Consider the following 2,004-nt stretch of genomic DNA (forward strand, 5'->3'; position numbering starts at 1 on the left):
CTCTCTCTCTCTCTCTCACACACACACACACACACACACACACCACACTGTGTGTAATTTAATATACCACACTGGTATTTTCAGAATGCGGAAATTGAAACGTGTTTACCAAAGTAACAAACTCCTCAAACTCCGCCTAGTTTGTCTTTGCTGTGTGATTGGACGAACTGTTTTAATCCCGCCCCTTCATCCACCAATCCCAGTTCAGACGGCCAAGCCACCAATCCAACATCACGGCGAGTGCTTCTCTCATGAATATTAATTTTATGATGCTGACGCTGCTTTGAACGTTTCCTGAAGCGTCAGCCCAGTAGCCTAATTAATATTCATGAGGCACACGCCTCGCTCATTCGTCCGCTGCCGAACAGTCCACGTTCTTATTGGGCGAAAGACAAGCTCAGCTCATGAATATGCATGAGGCGTGCTATGAGCTGTCTGAAGTTAAAAACACTGTCCGTGTTATTGCTCCCTCTCTGCAACGTGCACTGCCAATGCAAATTATATTTTTGTAGACCTTTAATAATCAAAGAAGACATTTTTGACGCATCTTCTTATTTTCCTCAAGGACTGTTTACATTACCAGCAACCTTACAGCTAGACTTTAAGTGAAAGCGAGCCTTCAGTTTAAGGTGAGGCTAAGCTCAATGCATTTAGAACTAAAACGTAAATTACTACGGTCAGAAGACCTCTACTGATCAAACACGGTGCATTTGTGTTGGTTATGTAAAGCACGTGATTTTGCACGTTTGTTTTTAATGAGTTTACTACATGTTTCCGTGATCTGCAGGCTTAGGAGGACGGTAAACAAGCGAGTAATGGCGACTGAGATTGAAGCATGGACCACTGGCCCTCAAAACGATGGTACGAACATTAAACTGGTTGTCCTAAAAAATGCATGAATGCATTCAGCTTGCATTTAGATTATGCATGCACAGTTGGTCTTTTACCGTGTCGCTTTTGCAGCCTTTAGTTGCTGTCGCGTTGCACCATGTGCTCTGGCAGAAAGGCTTGTTTATTGCATAAACTCGTATAAAATGAGCTGTGCATTAAAACCAGGATGTTTAATTGAGCTCATAAAGACACGGTGACTCTTTAAAGCAAAGCTTTTTATTGTTTCGTAGTAGCTTATTTTTTTCTTAGATTTTACACACATTAACTCTTCGTTCGTAATGTGAGCTCTACAGCTTGGAGCCAAAAGACAGGAGCTAACGTGCTTAGTGCTGCAAAATTGGTTTATGAGCAACGCAATATTCAATGACTGGTCGTGTCATTAAATGTATTTATTTTCTAATCGCATGTTTTTATTTGTGATCTAGCATACGATAAAATCATTAAGCGTCTTTGTTGCGGAACTATATTTAACACTACGCCCCCTTTCTGAGATACCCGGATGTTAGTTTGTTTTTCTTCTTGCCACCGTGAGTTTAAGGAGTGTTTTGTAGACGTTCCTCGTGATTTTCTTTCAGAAATGCATGAGTGCAGAGGTCCAGATCAGTGCTATACCCCCAAACACACACACACACACACACACACACACACACACACAAATACACATACACACACAAGCACAGATGCATGAACAATGCACTTGGCAGGTTAGTTCAATTCTAATGTATCAATGTATTCTTAGAAATGTTTCCTCTTAAAATTAAAGAAAAGATCCTAGTAAAGAAGAAAATAATTCAGAAAGCATCTTAACCCTTAAAAGAGCTCTTAAGGTCCAAAATTGTTAGGAGTACGGACGAGGACTTTTAAGAGGCTTAAGAGTTTCTTTAGCAGTGGAGAAAATGGACGAAACATGAAGAGGGAGAAGAAATGTGTTGCACACAATGCATGACAGTGAGTTAACAAGATGCTACACATTAGATCGTGCAGGGATTATGTTTGTGACCGATCTTATTAGAGACACGCTAACATCTCCGGCACCGTACAGAAATGCCATAGCGCCAGAAATGGAAGTAAATCAGTACATTAACATATTTGGCAACTGGAAAAATGCAACTA

General features: G+C 40.6%; 1 protein-coding gene across 1 annotated transcript in view; it reads left to right on the plus strand.

Moving 5' to 3' along the window:
* Positions 1-423: 423 nt before the first annotated feature.
* The window catches only part of LOC107598278 (programmed cell death protein 4-like), an 11,737-nt gene continuing 10,156 nt past the window's right edge, over positions 424-2,004 (plus strand). Inside the window, exons 1-2 of the mRNA XM_016289573.1 lie at positions 424-629; positions 788-861. Of these exons, the coding sequence (XP_016145059.1) occupies positions 816-861 (46 nt within the window). The 5' untranslated portion in view covers positions 424-629; positions 788-815. The remainder of the gene's footprint in view (positions 630-787; positions 862-2,004) is intronic.

This window comes from Sinocyclocheilus grahami, unplaced genomic scaffold (genome assembly GCF_001515645.1).
Source record: "Sinocyclocheilus grahami isolate Dianchi unplaced genomic scaffold, SAMN03320097.WGS_v1.1 scaffold249.1, whole genome shotgun sequence".
In the NCBI taxonomy this organism is placed as follows: Eukaryota; Metazoa; Chordata; class Actinopteri; order Cypriniformes; family Cyprinidae; genus Sinocyclocheilus; species Sinocyclocheilus grahami.